The sequence below is a fragment of the Hibiscus syriacus genome, unplaced genomic scaffold (assembly GCF_006381635.1).
Source record: "Hibiscus syriacus cultivar Baekdansim isolate YM2019G1 unplaced genomic scaffold, ASM638163v2 tig00112536_pilon, whole genome shotgun sequence".
NCBI classification, from domain to species: domain Eukaryota; kingdom Viridiplantae; phylum Streptophyta; class Magnoliopsida; order Malvales; family Malvaceae; genus Hibiscus; species Hibiscus syriacus.
In genome coordinates this window covers 58,785-79,936 of record NW_024063361.1, presented here as the reverse complement: position 1 = coordinate 79,936, position 21,152 = coordinate 58,785, and the positions used below count along the sequence as shown (strand labels likewise).

General features: G+C 30.4%; 2 protein-coding genes across 2 annotated transcripts; both read left to right on the top strand.

Annotated features, from left to right (window-relative positions):
* Positions 1–2,461: 2,461 nt before the first annotated feature.
* LOC120181838 (galactolipase DONGLE, chloroplastic-like) lies at positions 2,462–3,778 on the top strand. Its single transcript, XM_039186884.1, has one exon. It carries the CDS (start codon positions 2,462–2,464, stop codon positions 3,776–3,778), a length of 1,317 nt encoding a protein of 438 aa, XP_039042815.1.
* A 7,866-nt stretch (positions 3,779–11,644) lies between these two features.
* On the top strand, positions 11,645–18,849 carry LOC120181828 (transcription factor bHLH128-like). The gene is made up of 6 exons (XM_039186876.1): positions 11,645–12,053; positions 16,037–16,359; positions 16,601–16,732; positions 17,648–17,710; positions 17,872–17,940; positions 18,664–18,849. Exons 1-6 carry the CDS (start codon positions 11,714–11,716, stop codon positions 18,715–18,717), a joined length of 981 nt encoding a protein of 326 aa, XP_039042807.1. The 5' UTR covers positions 11,645–11,713; the 3' UTR covers positions 18,718–18,849.
* Positions 18,850–21,152: the final 2,303 nt, after the last annotated feature.

Here is a 21,152-nt window from a genome sequence, read left to right as displayed (position 1 = left end):
GACATGTGGCTTAAATGATACCACTTAAATAGTTCAGTGGTCATATTGACTCAAATTTAAAAATGGTGGTCATTTTGATACCAACCTCACAGTTAGGTGGTCATTCAAGTATTTACCCTAAAAAAAATTAAGAACAACTTCTATTTATAATTATATAATTTTATTTTATTTTATTTTATATAAATCTAAATTCCAGTATTATATTTCGAGAGAGAAAAATCTTATGTCAAAGGGTCGGAACATTTGTACAGGTATGAACATGTTTTGTGAGTTGTCGCCTAATATAAGCAAAATAAACAATGGACATGACATTAATCATTTATTAATTTTGTTGATTTCATGATTCACATAGTAAAGCTTATTTCTATCAAACAAAAAGGCAATGGAGATAATGAAAAACATGTCCACGAAATGCTTGAGTAAGTGAATTCACATTGAATATTTAGAATATAAATTTAATTGGATATTTAAGAAAATAAATTGATTTTGCTTCCTTTAAGTCTTTAGCAGATGTATATATGAACTAACGTCCGATTGGATAACTTTAATATTAATTCAAACTTCGAATTAATAGACAATGATTTAAGATTTAAATTACAATTTTGTTTTATGATTTAATTTATTTTTGTGAATTTATATTTTCTAAATAAAATTTTAATATAATTATATTTTAAGTATAATTCATATATACTTATTTAAAATATATATATATATATATATATATATATAATTTTAAAATAAATTTTATTTTAAATCTTGTATTATCTAAAATTTAGTATATATATAAAAAATATAATATGTACATATTATTATATTTGTTTTACTGATTTTTTTAATGTCATGATTTAAAACATATACATAAAACATTGTATAACTTAAAACCAAATGTTGGGTTTAGTCCAGTGGTAGTGGTGTGGCATGAGTCCTCATTTAGTTTTTCTTTGCTGGTCACACACGTCATCACTTAATTGGTAGAGAATTAATTATATTAAATATTAAAATTAATAAAAAAATCTCCAATCAAGTGGTGACACATGTCATTATTGAAATGTGTCAAAATACCAATTGACACGTCTTACTATTGAAATGTATCAAATAATCGATTGATACGTGGCACCTCCTAGTTGGGTTGTTTATTTTTTAAATTAAATTAAAACTAAGACTAAATGGATATAATATGTAACTAACAAGGACCAAATATATAATTATACTAATTTTATTAACTATCGCATCATGACTTTTGTCAAATATTAACGGATAGTGGCTATATTGAAACCTATCAAATAGTTAAGTGGTCATATTGATAAGATTTTGAAAATGGTGGTCATATTGATACCAAACCCATAATTAGGTGGTCATTCATATAGTTTACCTTAAAACTTTAATGTTGAACTCCAAGCCGTTTCTTTAAAAACAAATTAAAACACAGTTTAAAATATAATATGCATGGATCCCTGTAAGAATTTTATCCAGATTTGTCTATCGATAAAATGGGGCCTGAAAATATGTTGCTTTTTGTTGGCTTTGATCCAAACCGATTTGTTCGTAGATTACATATATATACTTCTTTTAACAATTAAACTTAAATAAAAATATTTTAATTATTAAATAATAGTTTAAACTCGATTTGATAGAATTAAATCTAAAATAATTTAAGGTTTGATTAGGACCGTTCGAACGAATTTCACTAACTAATTATAATATAATCATGTAATTTATATTTTTCAGCTAAATGATTAAATAAGAGTAACATCTAAAGGATTGTTTAATAAGAGTTTAATAAAGATTCATTATTTTTAAATTTATTTAAACAAAAGTTTAATCTTTTAAAATAATTAAACATGAGTTTGAATCTTTTAATTATATTTAAAAGATGATTTTTTATCTAAATAACTCCTAAAAGATAATTATATTTAAAAGATAATTGAGGTCCTTTTACTCTTAAATGAAACATTAGAACCAAAACAATTCAAGAGAAGAATAGATGTTAAAATAACCATTTTAATAAATGTTAGAGATAATTTTAGTAATATTTCATTAATAAATAAGATTAGATTAGATTAAATTAAATCATGCACGACTAATTTTCATTATGATTTTGCCTTAATCAAATTATCTTTAGTGATGGAAAGAATGATTGTTATTTTTAAAAATTTTGAATTAAACGTTGATGTTAAATGAAGTATGGTATCTATATTCCATAAATGTAAAAATAAAAAAAAAGAAAATGGATAAACCAACCTTAACAATTTAATCCCTAGATACGCAACCGACCAATTAAATTATAAAATTATTCGATTAATTAATGATTATTTATTTCAGTCAAACAACCCTACCCAAACGACAAACATGTTTTTTCTCCCTCTTTTTTCACATTTTTCCCCCTTCACAATCGCCATTCTCACTTCTTCACCTTCCTTCGTATATATATTGGATTCCTTCTTTTCCTTTACTCCCCGAAATGGCGTCGAAAGTGTTGATTCCTAGCTTAAATCTAAACAGTGTAAGAAATAATTCTCAACCACGTTCATTTGGCCATGTTTGTTTACCTAGAAAATCTGGGTTTTCGTCTCCATCTTCAATGCTAAAACCAGCAACAACGGCGGCAAGCACATCAGAAAAAACAGCGACATCCACTTGTGTCTTGTCTCGTTTATGGAGAGAAGTTCAGGGTTCCAACAACTGGGAAAATCTACTGGAGCCGTTGGATCCTCTTCTTCGAGAAGAGATTATTCGGTACGGGGAGTTCGTTGCTGCTTGTTACAAGGCGTTTGATCTTGATCCGAACTCCAAAAGGTACTGGAATTGCAGGTATGGAAAAAAGAGCATTTTAAAGGGAGTTGGTATGGAAAATTCAGGCTATAAAGTGACCAAATACATTTACGCCACCCCGGATATCAACATCCCCACCCAAAACGGCGCTTCTCGCGGTCGTTGGATCGGATACGTGGCCGTCTCGTCGGACGAAACCGTGAAATGGCTCGGCAGAAGGGATTTGCTGATAACGTTCCGAGGAACGGTCACGAACCATGAGTGGTTAACCAATTTCATGAGCTCGCTCACGCCCGCACGGCTCAACCCGCATGACTCGAGGCCCGAGCTGCAGGTCGAGTCGGGGTTCTTGAGCTTATACACATCGGGAGAATCTGATAGCAAGTTCGGATTAGAGAGTTGCAGGGAACAGCTTTTAGCCGAGGTTTCGAGGCTGTTAAACGAGTACAAAGGTCAGGAATTGAGTATAACATTGGCAGGTCACAGTCTAGGGAGTGCATTGGCTCTTCTTTTAGCTTATGACATGTCTGAGCTTGGGTTGAATAAACCTGTTAATTCGGACAACAACAAGAGAATCCCGGTCACTGTCTTCTCCTTTGGGGGACCAAGAGTTGGGAACTTGAGTTTCAAGCAAAGATGTGATGAACTTGGAATCAAAGTACTAAGAGTAGTGAATGTCAATGACCCTATCACAAAGCTTCCAGGTGTTTTCTTGAATGAGAACTTTACAAAGTCCCCGTGGAGGTGTTCGTGTTATGTTCATGTCGGAGTCGAACTAGCCCTAGATTTCTTTGATGTACGAAACCCTCCTTGTGTACACGACCTCGAAACCTATATCAACTTTCTGAAATGGCCCGAAACATGGGTTGATCCGATTGATAACAAAGATGTGGTTGATTTGTGGAATAGGGCAAGGGGATTTCTATCTAGTGCACATAATTTTTATATTGATATGCCATGGATTGAGGCTGCAATCAACATGGTAAACATCATTCAATCTCAATGAATTACCTGAACCTTAGTTGTTTAGCTATTAACTTTATGTAGGATAGATGAAGAACCCCATATAGAACTTGTAACTTTTTGTTTCCCATTTCTTGAAAAGGAAATTGAGATTCATATGGTAATAATATTTATCACTAGAACCAAAAAAAATTAGTGAATTGTAAATTAAGGAAATTTTCTTTTTTGTTTAATCTCTTAAAGGATATATCTCAAGCACAAATTCATGTATATAAATTCTAGGCGTTTTTTTAACTCTAAATGATTGGGATACCTTAATTTTTTTCCTGTGTGATTATACTTTGTGATTTTTAAATCAATAAAATTTTGTTCATATAAAAATATTGTAAATGAATATAATGTAAATATTATTCTGGTTAAGTACAAGATAATATTAGTTTAAATAATTCTTGACAATTTGACATTGAACGCTCACATCTATGACATCCTTGGTGCTCAAACACGGGACCTCAAGGATTAACAACAATTCTTTTACAACTGAGATTGCTCAGTTCATGCTTAAGCATCAATTTAAAGTAATGGTATAGAGTTTATTTTATGTATCGCTAACTTTCAAACTCAACATTTGAAAAAACAAACTTTAAACTTATATATAGTACAAATATGCAAGAGGAATTTATCAGACTTGGCTCACCATACTACTTGCCGGAGTGCAACAGAATCATTGCTTACACGCGTTGCGGACTGTCCGATTGCAAAAACAGTTTGGATAATCTCGTGCCACTATCACAATGTCGCATCGCATGTTCTTCTCTCTGCACCTTTGTTCGATTGGATCACTTCTAATATTTCTATTTCTCTTTGTAGGTATAATGGGAACATATGATCAGACATTTAAATAGTGGTCTATTATTGTGATAATGCACGTTATATAGTGATAGCAATAACGTCCGCAATAATTATTATATGATCGCAATAATCGTAATCATCAAAATAACGTCCGCTATATTCATAGTTACAATAATTATAATAAAAAAATACGACTGAAACTGTGATTTAAATATATGCCTATGATTGGAGTACTTTGTTTGGCTTTGCAACATGGATCATTCGAAAACAAAGGAGTACTTGATTTTTATGATAAGAATGCATGTGCAGCTACGTTGCTGGTTAAGACCTCTAGCTATAGCTACGTACATGACACTGTCAATTTTGCGGAAATCGCAGTCAGAGATGGATTGAGGGAAGGAAAAACAGTTGTTCCCATGAATTTTTCAAGGTCTCCTACATTTTTTATTTTTTTTTGTATTATATTGATAATATATTTTCACTCTCTAAAATTTATAACTTCGTCCTTTAATATAAAATTTCATGTCGGTGTCTAATTGCAGCTAACCCAAAGCAGAAAGCCTATGTAGCACGGGTACGACAATTCAGTGTCGTATGAAGGGCTTGATTCGTCCCCAACATGAGTACGAGACGGTTACAATTTGGGTACGTATGTATCAAGGACGTTCCATGTTTAATGGATAAGACTGAAATTAATTGGATACATTGGAGAGATTTTCGAGGACGTATCGAGAACGATATTTGATGTTCACGTGCGTATTTAGGATTATTTTTAAGACTTAAATAAAAAGTTGATATAGATGAATTAAGACATGATTTTATTTTTAATTATGATTTAATCTTATAAAGAGATATTCTTCAACTTCGAAAAGTTGACCGGCTAATTTTGATATCAAAACTTCATTGCTTCAATCTTTGGATTTCAAAATGTTTCGACAACCTACTTCATCCTCTTGTTGTGAAAGAAATTTGAGTATTTATTCTTTTGTTTACTCACGTAGGAGGAATAAGTTAAATCTAAGTCATGTTGAAGATTTGGTTTATATCCACAAAAATCTCCATCTTTTATTAATGAATATTTATGACCATTTATGTCTTTTAAAATTTATTTTATATTTACCATATCCTTAGGTACTAGTACTCTATAATTTTATAAATTATTATTTCTCGTCAAATATATGTCCCCGTACCAGTATCAGTGCAACATAACATAAAACATGGGAAATCTTTCGAGGATCATCTCAATGTCGCTAACTATTCCAAGTTGTTAATATGTTGACAGCGTCTTCCAAGGATCATCTCAGCCTCGGTAGAGCTAACTATTCGAAGTTGTTAGTATGTTGACAACATTCGAGAAAAATTAAAAGAAAAATAAATAATGTAATCAGTATTTGATTTAATGTGGTTATACAAAAGTTTTAATTTTAATTTAATTTTAATTCAATTATATAAAATTTAAAACAAAAAAATTATTGAATAAATATAACTATTTGTGTATATAATATTTAAACGATAAAATTATTATCGAAAATAGTTTTAGTACTTTGTAAAAAATTAAATGAAATTAAACTTTCATGTATATGATTAATGGAATTTCGAAATTTATTTATCATATTATACATTTATCAAAATTCATATACAGTTGTCAAAACAGTTTTTAACTTCGATGATTTTAACTATTTTTTTGTTTATTTAATTTCTGCCTTTTTTAAATTCCAATTTAATTTTACTTCCCTTACAAGTTAGCTCTTTATTTAATTTATGCATTTATATTTTCATCCCTTTGGTTTCTCATTTATGTCAGTTCAGTCCTTATTTACTTTATGCAATTTAGTTTTACCCATTCAATTTCTCATTTCATTCATGTTAATCCTATTACATTTTTTCACCTTAATATATAGTATAGTATATATCCTTCTATTATCTTATTGAATCCATCAAGTGACCTCAATGATAAAAAAAAGTTGATCTCGTTAGAGGTTTAGGGTTCAAGCAGTGGCATCTACAAAGCATGTGGATTGTCAATAAATTAATATTATTTGGAAGAGATTGAAAGTATATTAAATTAAAATTATGTGTAAATTAATTTTTTATTAAAATAGGATGATTACCAGTAGTAGTATACGTTCTAAAGATTTTCAATCATTTGACAATGAATTCTCAAATACCCTATAGTCACTGGTGCTTGAACTCCGAACCTTTAAAAAAACAATCATCCTTTTAACCACTAAGGTAGTTTGGCTCGTACATGTAAATTAAACTTTTAAAATAATTTTTTTATTCTGATATCAATATCTTATCACCAAGTAACAATAAAGTTTTTTAGGGTAAACTACAAAAAGTGGTCAATTTTGTTTGAGTTTTAAACTTTTTCTCACTGAATTCAAAAACATATGATTTGGTCACTTTCGTTTCATTTTAATTAAGATGTGGTCACTTAAGGTTAACAGTCATTAAACCTTTAACGGTTTGCCGATGTGGCACGGTAAATATATAAAATTAAAATTACATCATTTTCACGTAGATAATATGTGGATTAAGTTTTGGCGACTTTCCTTCCAAAAAAACACAAGTTTTGCTGACTTACATCACTATTTTATTAAGTTTTGGTCACTTACGTTATAGTTTTATTAAGTTTTGGTCACTTGGACGTTGAATGTTGATAGTTTGATGACGTTACCCGTTAGTAAAATGGTTTAATTTTTATTTTAACCTTACACTTTAGACAAAATATTGATTATGAGTCTTTTGTAAATTCAAATTACTTTAGTGACAACATTTCAATTAGTTTATGTACGATATTGCAATAGAGCAAAGATGTCTGAAGCAAGCGGGGAGAAGATGAGCAATATTGGGGGTTGGGGGAGAAAAACTAATTTGAATTTACAAAAATACTCATAGTCATATTTTTCTCTCTAAAAGTTTAGGGGTTAAAATAAAAATTAAATCATTTCATTAATGAGTCACGTCATCAAACTAATGACATTAATTGGTCAAGTGACTAAAACTTAATAACATGATAATGTAAGTGACTAAAACTTAATAAAACAATAACGTAAGTGACCACCAGAACTTATCTTTTTTGAAAAAAAATTGACCAAAACTTAATCCACGTATTATTTACAAGGAAATGATGTAATTTTAATTTTATATATTTACCTAGCCACATCATCGAGTTAAGGGTTTAATGGTTGTTAAGCTTCAGTGACCACATCTTAATTAAAACGAAATGAAAGTGACCAGATTTTAATTAAAATGAAATAAAAGTAACCAAAACTTATATTTTTTGAATTTAGTGAGGAAAAGTTTATAAAACTAAAACAAAAGTGGCCATTTTGTAGTTTACTCTTTTTATATAAATTTTAAATCTAATTCTAATTCTATCTAGAGGGGGAAGGGGAAGGGGCTCTAAGGGAAGGAAGGAGAGTGCTCCTAGTGGGTTTAGGACTAGAAATGGGCACGTGATCCAAACTCGATTTTGATCTGACCCAATCATACTAGTCAGTTTTTTTAAAAAAAAAGGTTTATGGTAGGTCAAGTCAGATTTTTAGAGGATGTGTTTGAGTTAGATCAAGTTCAGGTTTAGGGTGAAAAATACCAAATTCGACCCGAAAATAATGTAATTCTATCATATATATATATATATATATATTTAGGGATAATTGCAATAATATCCCTCTCTACTTTATTTTTTCAACCAGATCCATATTTTTATTTAATAAAATTAATATTTTTATAAATATATTTGTTTCGGTCGAGTTCAGGTAGGGTTTCATGTGGAGGGGACATATTTTTCGATCCATGCTCATCCCTATCTAAAACTATAATTTAAGGTAATATGTGAGAACAAAGATGAGCAACTTAACCAATCGGTCAAATATGATTGCTCTACAATACCTTAACTTTAATAATGATTAAAATATAACAATATTATAATCTTACTTGTGAAAATTTCTATTGCTAAGTCATGAAATAATTATACTATATATATGATGATCTGGCCAGTACTGAAGGAAAAATTGTGTTTAAAAGGGACAAATTAAATTATTAATTTTACAAGGGTCGAAGTAAAATTTTATTATTGTACTAAATTATAATATCATAATGTTTACTATGACCACATAGAAATCGTACCATATCTTTGTGGGTTTGAGAGCACGAATCTACTTGCAACACCGACAATTTTGGCCCGACGCCGTATGAGGGCTAATTATTTAGCCCAACATTGTACCAGTTTTTTATTTTATTTTAGGGACTACGACATTTGTTACAGTGATTTAGAATTTATCACGTCGAGGTACTAAGTTCCAATCAAATATATTTTTATTAAAAAATTTCACTCCGAAGCGACAAAAACTAATAAAAAATATATTTTATTAGAACTCATAACCTTGACATGACGAGATTGAATAAAAACATATTATATGGACAAACTCGTCATCTGAGCGTGACAACTCTATTATATATTATAGCATTTATCGTAGATCCCAAATTATTTTTATAAATAATCTAATTGACTAATTTTTTCACCGGTGTGATGTATTGGGCCAATTTTACCTACAACGCCCCTACCAAGCCTAAAAGCTCATTCGAACACGAGACATTACACTTGGATATCGGACCAGATACGTACAAATTTAAGATCCTTCCAAAATAAACAAGGTAGATTCATATACGTAAACATATCGAAGAATTCCAATTAGTCTAAAATCATCATCAATTTGAATTGACTTTGATCAAACTTTTTTTTATTTTTTATTTTGGCGAACTCTTCGAATGATTTCAATGATAAAATTGAATATTATTTTTCTTAGAGGTTATGTATATAAATAGTTGCGCTTGTAAGTGTGAGTACATTGTTAATGACTAAAACAAATTCTGAACATATATTATTTTATAATTATCTCAAATTATTCAAAAAATATTGTTGAATGTAATTGTGACGTGTTTAAAAAAATCATTATACTTTGTGACCCTTGTCACGCTAGATGTAATTAGAGACCCCTAATTACACTATTTAATTCTTATAATAGAAGGAGAATCGAAGGCCATTGGGGAAATCCCTAATTGCACTCTTTAACTCTTATGGTAGGATGAGAATTAGTGTGATTATAAAATGAATTACACTCCTTAATTTTATAATTAATATTGTTTTAAAATCTAAACTAATTTAATTACAATCAAATATGATGTACACAATTAAAATATAATTATACTCCATCAATTAAATAATTATATATATATTTTTTAAAAATATTCTTTTCAAAATTGTGAGGCTGTGAATGAGTGTGAGTTAAAAGATCTTCCTTCTCTGACCATGTCACATGCACTTCAATTTGGTTGGCTTGTGACATGATAGACAATTATTTTTCCAAACACAATGTTTTGTTAATAAAATATATGAATTTATTTGTGATTTGTCCGACCGCAAAAAGCAGCAGTCCACTTGGTACTAATAAAATGGATATGTTTCTTAATAAATGAAGTAAAATGGTCCCCCCCTTTTTTTTTTTTTTTGACTTGTTTATATTAGAGATGAAAAATTAATTTACATTAGATAATTTTGATTTGATTCGATATTATAATATTAAAGTTTAAAAAAAAATTGAATTGAATTGGGTCGAGTTATATTCGAATTTAATTATCTTGACTTAACTTGATGAAACGTATTTCACTTGACTTGATTTAGAAATAATATTTAATTATCTTTATTATTTGAAGATAATCACTATAATATCCTTGTATCTATATTTTTCTTTACATTTTTCAATCTTGTATGTAGACTTGTAAATGAGACGAGACAGATCGCGAGCAACTAAAGATTGACTTAGTCGAAGGTCGATAAATACTCTACTCGAGCTCTTAACAAGCCGAAATGAGCTACTTGACAGTTAGCTCGAAAAGCTCATGAGTAGCTCGAAAAATTTGAGTCGAGCTTGAAAATTTTAGGCTCGCGAGTTTTCAAGTCGAGTCGAGTCCGTTTCAAGTTTTCGAGTCGAGACAAGCTCAGTAATACTCGATTCGACTCAACTAGTTTACAGTCCTATTTGAATGATTCAAAACCACTAAAAAAAAAAATTTCTTTTAGATACACAAGTTCTATGTTAGACTTAGAAGAGTACCGGATGGGATGGATGAAAAAAAAAGATGAAGGGAGAGAGTGATATCACTTAGCTCGGCAGGTCCCATCTCTTAACATCCAAATTAGAATAAATAAATGGAATTCAACCATGACTAAATCTTACTTTCAATCATTATATTCTCGTTATCAACTCAATTTTTTATGATCAGTTGGATATGATCTCATCTGATTAAGCCTGAATTTTATTCAATAAATCTAATTGTAATCACTAAATAAACCCTCCATAAATCGAATTAAAACTTGAATATTAACTAAAAATTTAGATTGTGAAATATTTGGGTAAAAATTGAGGTCCAAAAACTAAGACTTTACCAATATGAATTTTGATGTTCTATTCTGACATGAAATAAGTAAATCATTTATAAGAATTGTGACCAGAAACAATGAAAGAGAACATATATACCTTAAAAATATAGTTATTCTTCGAGAGAAAATAATACTATTTTTAACCGATACTTAATAAATATTTATTTGTTTGTTTTCAATTTAATATTACTTAGTGGAAACATTTTAATAAAAACGAAAATTTTACCTAAAATTAGATCAATTTCATTAAAAATAAAATCTAAAGATTTATTTAATATACTCGCATTATATAATTGTATTTTATTTTCCTTAATGTATAATAGGTAAACTAAATTTTAAGAGTTTATTATAAATGAAGTCATTTGGATGCATATTTTTTTCATTAATATGACATGGATTTTTACATCAAACTCTTTCAATTATGGTCCAAAATAAACGGCACGTGAATTATGCCAACCCAGATAGACATATAAAACAAAGGCAATAGATGGTGACGTAACATAAATCACCAACATGTGATGGAAGCAAAACCTCATACGACATTTTCCCATCAACAATCCTTCCTCTTCATTATTTATTTTTCATGTACTCTCATTTAGCTTTGAAAATAAACCTTTCTCCTTTTAGCTTTCGGCTTCTAACAAATTTTCAACTTTTTTTCATTACTATTTCTCTTAAGCCATGTATCCATCATCTTCCTCTCAAAAACCCATGGGTCAATCCGGTCTGACCCGTTACGGTTCAGCTCCCGGTTCCTTCCTCACCAACGCCGTCGATTCCGTCATCGGAGCTGATCCTAACCTCGTCGGCCACTATTTCTCCGCCGCCGATTCATCGTCTCTAACGTCCGAGTCTACCTGTAAAGCCAGCTCGTCCAACGATCCTCGAGAGACTAATTCTTCCGCTCCTCCTCCGCCGCATCATCCGCATGGATCTTACCATGCGCCTTCCTCTTCTTCCTCTCTACTCAGACAACGAAGCTCTCCCGCCGGTTTCCTTAGTCACCTCACGTCGGAAAACGGTAATGCCTCCTCCCTCTATTTTCTTTCAAAGAGACCGTTTTGTCCTCGTTATATCTGCTTAATCATTGTCCGGCTAGGGGTATTGTTGACTTTTCATCACATCCTTTATCTTTTGATTGGCGGCTTTTATTCGTCTGAATAATATCATCGGTTGACCAATTTTTTACGTTGACCATAACGTCACTTTCTATTCAATTTAATTATAAATTTTTATAACCGCTTCAATATTTTTTTAAATTTATATTTTTTCAATATGGTTTTAGTGTATCATTATTAATCTCCAAATGTTATATTTCGAGTTTCAAAGTAGTTTTTTATTTGCATTAAGTAAATTCTAACAATTTTATCACCCGTTTCATTAAAAATAAGAGAAAATAACTCCATTAACTAAAAATATTTTAAAATATACGATTTTAATTAATTTTTTTTAAAAATTTATACAAATAACCAATAAATTTATACAAATATCGTAATACTAATTACCGATATAGGTAAACACAACTATTCGTAATGTGAATTTCGTTTTCGCAACTTGAATTTCGCAAGTCGAATTCGTCAATTTCGCAACTCAATTACTGATATAGGTAAACAATTTCGGTAAAAAATCTGAATTTGCTAATTTGAAAATTGAGTTGCGAATTTGACAAATTCATGTTGCGAAATGTAAAATCTCGTCTCATAAAGAAAAAATCATTTCGACAGTTTGTTTGTTTGGTTAAACTTAAACGAAATAACATGAACATACCCTCGTTCGTATATGTTCAATTCATTTACATGCGTAGGTTTAGCTGAGTGATTCATACGTGGACTTAACAACTGAGATGCCCTAGGTTGAAAATCACTAGAGTGCATTTATGTCCTTTATTTTTTTTCTTTAAGAGGCGAGATTTTACAATTTGCAACACGAATTTGTTAAATTCGTAATTCAGTTTTCAAATTATCGAATTCGGATTTTTTATCATATTTTTTCTACCGTGTTTATCTATTTCGGTAATTGAGTTGCGAAATTGACGAATTTAATTTGCGAAATTCGCGTTGCGAAAACGAAATTCACGTTGTAAAAACGAAAGTGAATAGTTGTGTTTACCTATATTGGTAATTAGCGTTGTGAGAATTTTCATGTTCGCGTTGCAAATTTAGAAACTGTTTTACGAAACAGGAGTTTGCGTTGCGAATTTGTTGGGTATTTTTGTAAATAAAAAAATTGGTTAAAATCGTATATTATAAAATATTTTCGGTCACTGAAATTATTTTTTCTAAAATTAATTGTCTCGGAATCTTTATAAGGCTTTATTCATAATTTGACCCTGAATTATATATTTTTTCCCATTTTGATACCTAATTTTTCTGTCTTACTTTTACTTTCTCGCCTAATATATTATTTCTGTCCATTTTACTCCAAAATTACCAACGACCAATAATATGCCATGTGTTACGATCCCATTGACAACTTACTTTTTGGATAACCTGAGAATCAAATGTTTAAGTGGACAAAAATTTTCAATCACTAAAATAGACAAACAAATATACTTCAAGGGTCAAGTATTAAATTAAACCTTTTCTAAACTCAAATAGATTAAGTTGGTGAGAGGGACACCCACTGAAGTTTTCTCCCTTGTGAACCAATTTGAGATTGCATACAATTCCATTTTTCTTTTTGATCTATCTTTAGACTGTAATCACTGATTATTAAAGGTTAAATGTTGCAAAAGATAATGACAATTTGAAGCAATGAGTGCGTTTCAACGTGGGATTTTGTTGTTGACACTTTGTCCTTAAAAAATGCATAAATAATTTCAACCATACATTTACTTAAAAATTTGGGACAGGTAGATTGTTCCAAGTTCTAACCCAAGTTGGGTTATGTCAAGTCCATTTCATGAATAAAAGTTAAAGATTTTATTCTCGAGTGTTTTCTTACATTTTTTAGGGTTAATATATATGGTCATGGATGGATGGATTGAGGTCGGTCTTCTTGAAAGTTTTAAATTATCATTTATTTTAATATTTTATTGATAATATGTTTACATTTCTATATAATTTTATAAGTTCGTATTTTGTTAAAATTTTAAAAGATCATTCCTTATAACATGAAATCTCATATTTGACTCTAAATAGATTATAGAAAAAAAAATCAATCTAAAAAAGCTTTCATTAATCACATTCAAGTTGCTATTTGCTAACAGCGTAAAGATATGCACTTCTTTTATAGTGTTACTTGAATGGATACAAAAAGAAGGGTAGCCAGAAAACGAGAAGGAGAAGGAATAAAAATTAATGGATGGTTATGCAAAGTTAATAGATAGCCAATGAATGCAACCCACATTTTGTTTTGCTTGTAGATGAGATCTTACAGGGTATCTATCACGTGCCTCACATGTCCCCACCAATTTCTTAGGAATCCAAACATTATGCTTTTATTTTACTTTATCATAATCGACGCAGATGCATAAAATATATAGTATAATATGCCTTTTATGGGGTGAATATTTTATGATGTGCAAGTTGGAATAAAGTAAGAGATGAGCGTTGTAGTCCAATGGCCAATCTGATATTACTTCAGTGGAATGAGGGGGACTTGAAGCTTAGCTTGTTATATAGATAGGGTGAATTTCGATTAAGTCGAGTTAAAAAAAATTAAATTAGTTGAATTGATAAATTTTATTTTATTTAAAATATTTTCGAGCCGAGTTTATGAAATTATAAGTTGAATCAAGTCGAGTCAAGAAATTTATTTTTTTGAATCAAATTATATTTTATTCACTCCTATTTATAAAAACTATTAGGACATATAGTATCATCAATCTATGTTATTCGAATTTGAGATATAAACATCATATATATCGTATATGTATATATCTAATAATATAGATAAACTAAAAGATATATATATATACAGAGACTTTGATCCTTAGCAAAATAAAAATTCTATTTTAATCCTCTAAAAAATTATTAGTCTAAGTTAATTTTGTTTAACACAGTTATTAGTTTTGGTCTCCATAAATTTTATAATTTCATCTCAATCTTCCAAACTTAACATTCTAACTTCACCATTACCTAAAGAGGTAAATTTATCTTTTCCTTTTCAAGATATTTTATATATTTGAAAGATCTTTAATCATAATTCCTTATTCTCATATCCAAATATAATATTAAATACAAATATAGATAATAAGTGGTTTAGAAAAATAAATAAAGAATTAAGAGTAATATATTTCTCGATGAAACCGTACATTCAAAAGGATAGTTATTTGAAGTCATTAAACGGTTTCATAGTTAAAAAGGGTGTTAAAAAGGGTGTTGTTTTCTGAGATTCTGATTAACATCTATATTTATAGGTATATGCATTGTCAATGATTAAGAAAGATTCTAAATAAATATATCTTATAAATTATAATCATTCTAAAGTATTTTAAAAAAAATAATCCTTTATTAAAAAAGTTATATGTTTATGCTTTTAAATTTTATAAGTTTATTTTATATTGTTTTTGTTCTATTTTTTCAAAAAAAAAGTATTTTTTTACGTCATTTATATATAAAATATGAGATTTGAAAATAAAGATAAAATCATTCAAGGACTTTCTAGGATATGAATGTTTTTTTTAGAGAAATTTAAATAAACACATATCATACCCATTTTTTAGAGTTTAGGAGTTTGATCTTACTGTATATATTAATAACTTTATATCAGAATGCATGTTTACGATTTTACTTTTAAAACTAACACTTAAATAACGATACCCATCAAGTGGCCTCACTGGTTAAAATGATTGTTGTTCTTTCTAGAGGTTTTAAGTTCAAGTAGCTCAGTCTGCAGGATGTGTGCGTTGTAGATTCTATTGGTTCAAATAAAACTATATATTTCTTAATCTATTTTGAACTCGGGCATGAATATCAAATTTGGATACGTGTCTGATACAGAAAGTTTTGGACATGAAGTTTATGTTATGTTGCAGAAAAAAACTAAAAATGATCATTGCAGGTTTTAGTGTTACAATGGGCAACAGAGACTATAGCTCTCAAGGCAGTGCTAACGGTAGTCATGGAGTGTCAAGGCTGAAGTCCCAATTGAGTTTCACTAGACAAGATTCTCTTTCTCAGATCTCTGAAGTAACTGAGAATCTTGTTGATGGTGTCAACTCTAACAGTAACCACCAAAATGCTGCACATTCATTTGCTGCTGCTGGCTTTGGAATAGATTCATGGGATAATACAAACTCCATTGTGTTTTCTGCCTCACCAAGCAAGAGGGCTAAAAATATCGATGTCGATATTTACAACTGTCTGAATGCCTTGGACACTCAGGTACCATTCATGGAAAAATAACTTAATGGCGCTTGTTTCCCGTGAAAATGAACTTTTAGGAGGCTTTTATTTCTCATTCTTTGCCCAATATGGTTGTTTGCCAAATAAGAGCATGATTTGCAGCTAACAGTAGCGCCATTGATTTAGCTTGTCATCACATGGATGGATATCAAAGTGCTTTACAATCATGCCATTTACTTCTCAGTATTGACCTCATGTTCCCATTTGATCTTGATTTCAGTTTAGCTTGCCCCAAACAACACTTGAGATGGCCACGGTTGAACAACTGCTACATATTCCTGAAGATTCTGTGCCTTGTAAAATCCGAGCCAAGCGTGGCTGTGCGACTCATCCTCGAAGCATTGCTGAAAGAGTAAGTTAAGATTTAAGAGAGGTTGCTATAGCTGCTCAGAAATCGAATTGTTTATTGTTAGCAAAATCTAAAGATGTCAGTGAAGGTTCATAAGACCAACCTATAGCCTTTTAGAATAGCCAGTTCTATCAAGCTGCAAGTTCTGTCTCAGAAAGTTCAACTTTCTTATATGCCTTGCACATATGGAAAATTTTTCAGGCATATCAACTGTTGTCGGTGCTGTGGTTTAGGATGCATCCATGTGTCCTTTTTTGTTATTGTTTCTTTGTAGGTAAAATACACAAATGATCCCCATTATAGGGTGATATTTTGTTTATCCCCCAACTATTTGAAAATACAAAATGGTCCCTCGATTATAGGGCATTGCTTAGTTGAGTCTCCTAACTATTAAAAATTACAAAATGGTCATCTGACTATTCATATGTTCCAAGCTCGTTATTTTCCGTTAAAAGATAGACTACAGTCTGAGCTGAACATTAACCTGTTGAATGGGATATGATAAAATCTGATCTTAAAATCTCAAAAGACTATCATATCTCAGTTAGCATATTAACGTCCAACCCATACGACTGCCAATTTTTTAACGAAAAATGACGAGTTTGGAACATATGAATAGCCAGGTGACCATTTTGTCACTTTTAATAGTCAGGGGACTCAACAAAGTAAGGTCGGAGATCATCCGTGTACTTTACCGTTCTTTGTACCGGACACATGGATGTATCCTGAATTCGCTTGTGGAATTTTTTTTCATTCCACTCTGTGCATAGAATACTTATTCTGTATCTACTTCACGGTATGTAATACACAGTTACAGTTGGTTATTAACATGCAAGAGGAAAGCGTATCAATATGCATTAATCCTCTAAAGAATGATAAATAAATCGAGCATCATTAAAACTTCATATATGTGTACAGGAGAGAAAAAGAATAAGTGGGAAGCTGAAGAAATTACAGGAGCTTGTTCCTAACATGGATAAGGTAATCACATATATATTTCTATTCTAGTCCTTGTATTGAATCTATATATATGTTGCTTCAAATCATTCATTACCTTGTGAAGGTTTTGAAGCTAACTTGAAAAAAAGGTCCAAAATTTTATTTCAAATAAAAAATGACATATCTTTAAAATCTTCTTGCAGCAAACAAGCTACGCAGATATGCTGGACTTGGCTGTGCAGCATATTAAAGGTCTTCAAAATGAAGTTCAGGTTTGTAAATATGTCATGCTGAGTTTCAAACATCATCATTATGATCCTCCTTCACATGATAGATTGCATTTTTGCAGTGGTAGTGACATCGAATCTATCTATGATATGCATGTGCATGGTAGAGTACATTCAATTTAACTTCTCTTGGCCAAAAAAGTATCTTCAAGGCTTGGAATCCAAGCAGGGACGAAACTATGGGGGATTGAGAGAGACAGAGATGGACCGAAGGGACGACCCCTAAAAATTTTATATATATTTTAGATATTTTCTTTTATAAATTCGTCCCCCTTAAAATTTCATAAGTTGTCCCTCTTATCATAAAATTACAGGTCTGTCCTTGAAGAGAATTTCCCCCACCATAACTTTATAGTTATTAAGTTTGTTTTTTGAAGTTAGATATTCTGGGATGATTACAAGGTAGTATTCGTTCAGAATTTTTCTTAGCCTATTGACAACTCATGCATTCACGTAGCTGCTCAAACTCGGGTTTTCCAGATAGAACAATATCTCCTTTTACCACACTAAGTTCAATCAATGGGTTAAAAAGTCATTGAATCAAAGTGGATAATAACGTTAAGTATAAGCATTCTCCAAATCAAGTTGTCCTAAATTTGGGGTCAGTTGTAAACTACTTTGCCTTTAGAATATGTTTAAAATGGCTTTCAACTCCAACATGTGTTTTCTTCGAGTTTATGTTTAACATTTATAACTCTCCCTTTGCAGAAACTCCACAAAGAATTGGAAACCTGTACATGCGGGTGCAAACAAAGCTTATGATGTTTGCTAAACAGGTTTAAGGAAACAAAGAACTTGTCTAATTTCCCAGTTTTGAAGCCAATACCAATTTAGCTTGCTTAGCTCGACTTAATAATGGAAAAAGTAGAGGGAAAAACTCGAAAATGTATATAAATGGACTGACATTGTTTCCCTTGTTTGAGAAGTTATTGAATTGGAAAATGGGGAAAAAAGGCAAATTGTTCCAAATTCCTTTATTAAAATTATGTGTCTGTCAAATAACATATGTTTTGGTTAAGAGTTCGAGTTGACATGTTTTCCCTGTTAAATTTCAGTGTCTGTCATGTAACATATATTTTGGCATTTATATTTTAGTTGGGAATGAAGAATTCTGTTGACATGTTTGGGTATTTGATTTGATATTTAGGGTTTATTTATATACATCTGTAGTGGTTTCCTTTTCGGTGTAGAAAGGTTGCAATTTAGGATTGGGGAAGGTTAAATGAAACTGCAATAATTTGAATTTCGTAATGTAATATCTGATCAAACATAACTTTTAATTATTTGATATTAAACATTTATATTCTTAGAACTCATGATGTTCAAATTCGAGACCTCAACGAATAACAATTTTTTTATCACCACCGAAATCGTTGAATCAATCGATTAAAATTATTGCATGATATAATTTGATTAAAATCAATTGATTAAAATTATTGCATTACATAATTTGATTGGTATTTTTTTCATTTTATGAGAGATGTTAAAAATAAAACAATTAAAATAATATTTGAAAATTTTCTGGACAATTTGGTTGCCATACCCAACGGTCAACACCGAACCTGTCACTTTAATTACAAACAGAACGTGTTTCCCTCTAAAGTAATGAAGAGAGAGAGAGAAATAAATAAATTTAGCTTACATAGAAAAAAGATTTTTTTCCTTCTTCAATGCATTCTCATCATGGTTTTAAGAATCAGATCGATTAGCGAATCGGTCATGTTATCGGTTCACTGATTTAATCGGTCGAATCGTCTGACCGGTCGGAAGAACGAACGACGTCATAATAATTAAAAAATTAAATAAAAATCAAAAATATTTAATAAAAAATAATTTGTATATCACAAGTCATATTCAAAGCAAGTCATAACATATATGAGTTAAAAACCATAAAATCAAGTGAAACAAAATGATTCAAATTAACTACAACATAATATTTAAGGTAAAACATATTAAATAATAAATATAATTATATAACTATAATTAAAAAATAAATTTGGGGCTAAAAAAATCATAAAAATGATATTGTTTAGTTTAATTTTTTTAAAAAAACAATCTCACATGGCTAAGAAACATAGAAGAACATCCAAAAGTGAGTAAAAATATGAGAACAAAACAATCCCACATGGCTAAGAAACATAGAAGAGCATCCCAACTAACTTCTATAAATAATAGAGGTAATTTGACATTCAAAATCATGAGACTTTTGGTGAGCATAAAGTGAACTATTTTTTCACTTCAATCAAACTCGAATTTTAGGCTTCAATCGAGCTTCTAATTTTTTTTTAGTTCAAGCCTTTTCGAGTTCAAGTTTCAATATTATATTTCGAATTCGAGTTGAACTTGATAATTTTTAGTCCGTGAGTTTGAGTCGAGTTGAGCTTACTTTTAAAGTTTGAGTCGAGCTCAGCAATACTCGAGTTCGACTTGGCTCGTTTAACAAACGACGTCGTTTGGTTTTTTAAAAAAAAAAAAACAAAATTGGCGGTTTTTCCCAGTTTTCAGCCGGTCCGGTTCGAACGGTTCAACGGTTCTGCCGGTTCACTAGAAGCGGTTCAACCGATTTAGTTTGAACCGGACTAGGCAACGATACCGGTTGAACCGACTGATCCGGTCCGATTTGATTTTCAAAACAATGATTCTCATGCATCGATTTTCTTTAACAAAGAGAAAGTGAAAGTGGAAGAATTTATTAATTCCCTTTTTCATGGATCAATATTTGCCACACCACCATGTCGTTTTCTCCGCCAAATCGATGTCGGATCCCAGCGGCTCTTTCATTTTTACTTTTTATCGTTTTATCATTTGTTGTTACTGTCTTCGTTGTATCACCTTCATGTAACAATGCTATCGAATCAGTAATTTTGTTTGTCATCTCCTTTTTTGAAAAAAATAGTAAAGTACACAAATGATCCCTCGAATATAAATATTTTTTATTAAGTCTCTCAACTATTAAAAGTTACAAGATGATCCTCTGACTATAGAATGTTGCTTTGTTAAATCCCTTAATTATTAAAAGTTACAAAATGATCACTCGACTATTCATTATATTTCAAACTCGTTCTTTTTGTTAAAAGGTTGACGGTTGTCTAAGTTGGAAGTTAACATGATGACTAAGATATGATAGTCGTTTGAGATTTTGGGATAAGATTTATCATATACAGTCAACATGTTAACATTCAGCTCAAAATATCGTC